We start from the raw sequence: 2,483 nt of genomic DNA on the forward strand, positions 1-2,483 counted from the left end.
CTAATGTTTACACATACATTCGGGTACCGGAAAAGCTATCACGTCTCGATCCCTTCGCTTAGCCCTCGGCTCCGGCTGCCCCTTGAAACTCATGTTCGTTGTCACGAATTTTCTGTGTCCCACGTATGCACGATGACCCTTGAAACACAAAACGGTTTCGAATCAAGTTTACAATAAGCCATAAACATGTAGAAATCAAGAAAACACATACCTGCAAGGCTCGGACCATGTAGCCATCATAGGATGGTAAAAAAACATCGCTACTTAGTGATACAATATAGTCAATTGCCGCCAATATAGAAGTTCGGTTTCTGTAGGGGTTAAGTTCGCCATCTCGAGCCAGCATCTCCTTTGTCACGACGTTGTAGAACTCCTTTTTCAATGGCAGAATGGCTCGATCGCCCCCAAATGGCTCTCCACCTGCAATGTACACTCGGGCATTCGCTGGTGCCCCTAAATCTTTAAGTAGCCTGCATTTTGTTCCAAATTTTAGCAATTAGGATCGATAGAAACAGTGGTTTTCGAGCAAATTGCCAAGAAAATGGTCTGGAAGTGTACCTGGCTGCTTCTAATGCGTTGAGTGGGCAAGTTATGTTTGATTTTGTAGCAAGAAACTCGGGATGAGACTCCCGTTCGTCGTTTATAATCATGTCGTATTCATGGCCTAAGCCTGTGAGGCATCCGGTTCTTACCCACACGTCCTTTTCGAGCCCGAGATGGAGGGCTACATACGGGCCTTCGATCCACATTCTTCTTGCAATCCGGTTACCAAGTTCTCGAATTGGTGTCGCGAATTTCAGCGCATGAAATGCAACCTGCAATGAGAAAATGTGATCACGGGAATTGAATGATGACGAAACCTGAAAAAAACTCGGAAACGTGATCGTGTTTAGCACCTTGCATCGAAGCTTTTGAAGATCCGGTGGGAGGTTCTTAGAAAGCTTCGATTCTAACCCTGTTAACACCAGAGATCCTTCTTCACTGAGCTGCAAAACATGAAGATTTTGAAGGTTGTTAGTGGTGGTTTGATCCAAGAACTAAAACTGATTAGATCGCGTTGACGCTCCTTACTTTCTTGAAGAATCTTGCACGGATCCAAAATGGAGGAACGTTGTGTGGAATTTGATTCTCTAATAACTGCCATGAAACTAAATGTGTAGATGGAAGAGATGAAACTACTCGAATGTCAGCTTTTAAGATCTTCTTGAAGTGTTCTACATCGAAAATTTCTGAAAATTCACTGCACAATCATGATTCAACAATTAAGAACACAACCATATGAAGAGTAATTATGAACCCTAAATCAACAATTAAGAGCAAAATCATAAATTCCTAAACCCTAAAATCAACTGAGTTACGATTACTGTTTACCTCTCGTCTCCCTGTAAAACTGGCAAAACCAGAGCAGCTTCGAGAATTCTGGCGATAACAACAGCATCAACAATCTGATTCCTAATCTGAAACAATCCTCCTGAAACTACAACCACTAAGAACCTCTTCCTCTCATTAGCAATCTTACGAGATCTCCTCCGATACTTCAAACTGAAATCCAAACACGGCCTGAATCCTTCTCCATCCGGCTGCTGCCAGAACTCCGACGAAATTCCGGCCACGGAGCGAGGTGGCAATGGCACCATTGCAGTGGTGGAGAGACTTACAGGAGCATCGTTGTTATCACCAGCACTTGGATCTTGAAAGACGGAGGACAGTGAAGCCAGAAAAAGAGGCGAGTAGGAAGCCGTATGAGCGATTATGGAGACCTGCGGTGTGTTTAGAAACGGATTGATTGCAACAAAACATAGAATGGAAGCCAGCAAAAGAGTGAAGAAGAAGAGCGTGCGTGTGGAAGTTGCTAAAGATAAATGGGGGTTTCTGGGGTGAATTTTGGGGGAGAAGAGATAGAGAAAATGGGGGAAAAGATGAGGATTAAAGGTTAAAATGGAGTTCTTGATGGATTTGGTTTTCGCCATTAGAGCTGATTGAGAAAAAAAGAAAGAGAGCTGTGATTATAACAGAATCAGTGGCCATTTTATGGCGATCTTCAACTGTTCATTTCAGAATCCGTTAATTTTGGCGGCAAATTTCCCAACGACCAAAAAACGATCCGATTTGTTTCCTGCAACTGAAATAAATATACGCTCTTTAAACGAAGTCCTCCAATTTTATAATATTTGCAATTCTAACCCTAACTTTTAGAAATCTTTTCAAAAACAAGTATTTAAGTTCCAAACTTACCTTAATCGATGCAGGTGTAATCTATATTAATATTATAAAACACTTGATAAAAACTCTTAAAATCCGTTTTTTATACATGAAGTACTGTTATTGATGCATATTACTTAAAATTCATGGTTACAAGTAAATTTTACGTAAATATACATATTTGGACTCGTATAACTAATTGCAGATAAACATAATCAAATAGAGAATAAACATCTCATTTAAATATAAAAAATCTAAAATATAATTAGGATAATCATTGA

General features: G+C 40.3%; 1 protein-coding gene across 1 annotated transcript; it reads right to left on the reverse strand.

Moving 5' to 3' along the window:
* On the reverse strand, positions 1 to 1,970 carry LOC112509192 (O-fucosyltransferase 37). Its single transcript, XM_025114047.1, has 6 exons — positions 1,372 to 1,970; positions 1,072 to 1,240; positions 897 to 986; positions 559 to 815; positions 212 to 470; positions 1 to 138 (listed from the first exon to the last, which is right to left on the reverse strand). The coding sequence occupies exons 1-6, from the start codon at positions 1,968 to 1,970 to the stop codon at positions 1 to 3; spliced, it is 1,512 nt and encodes a 503-aa protein (XP_024969815.1).
* Between the last annotated feature and the right edge of the window lie 513 nt (positions 1,971 to 2,483).

The sequence above is a fragment of the Cynara cardunculus genome (assembly GCF_001531365.2).
Source record: "Cynara cardunculus var. scolymus isolate 2C chromosome LG 3, CcrdV1, whole genome shotgun sequence".
NCBI classification, from domain to species: Eukaryota; Viridiplantae; Streptophyta; class Magnoliopsida; order Asterales; family Asteraceae; genus Cynara; species Cynara cardunculus.

Excerpts from the sequence above, each read along its gene's own strand:
- LOC112509192 (XM_025114047.1), bottom strand. The coding sequence starts at position 1,970 with ATGGCGAAAACCAAATCCATCAAGAACTCCATTTTAACCTTTAATCCT. Across the intron at positions 471-558 it reads AACGCATTAGAAGCAGCCAG|GCTACTTAAAGATTTAGGGG; the intron begins GTACACTTCCAG and ends AACAAAATGCAG. Across the intron at positions 139-211 it reads ACATGGTCCGAGCCTTGCAG|GGTCATCGTGCATACGTGGG; the intron begins GTATGTGTTTTC and ends TTGTGTTTCAAG.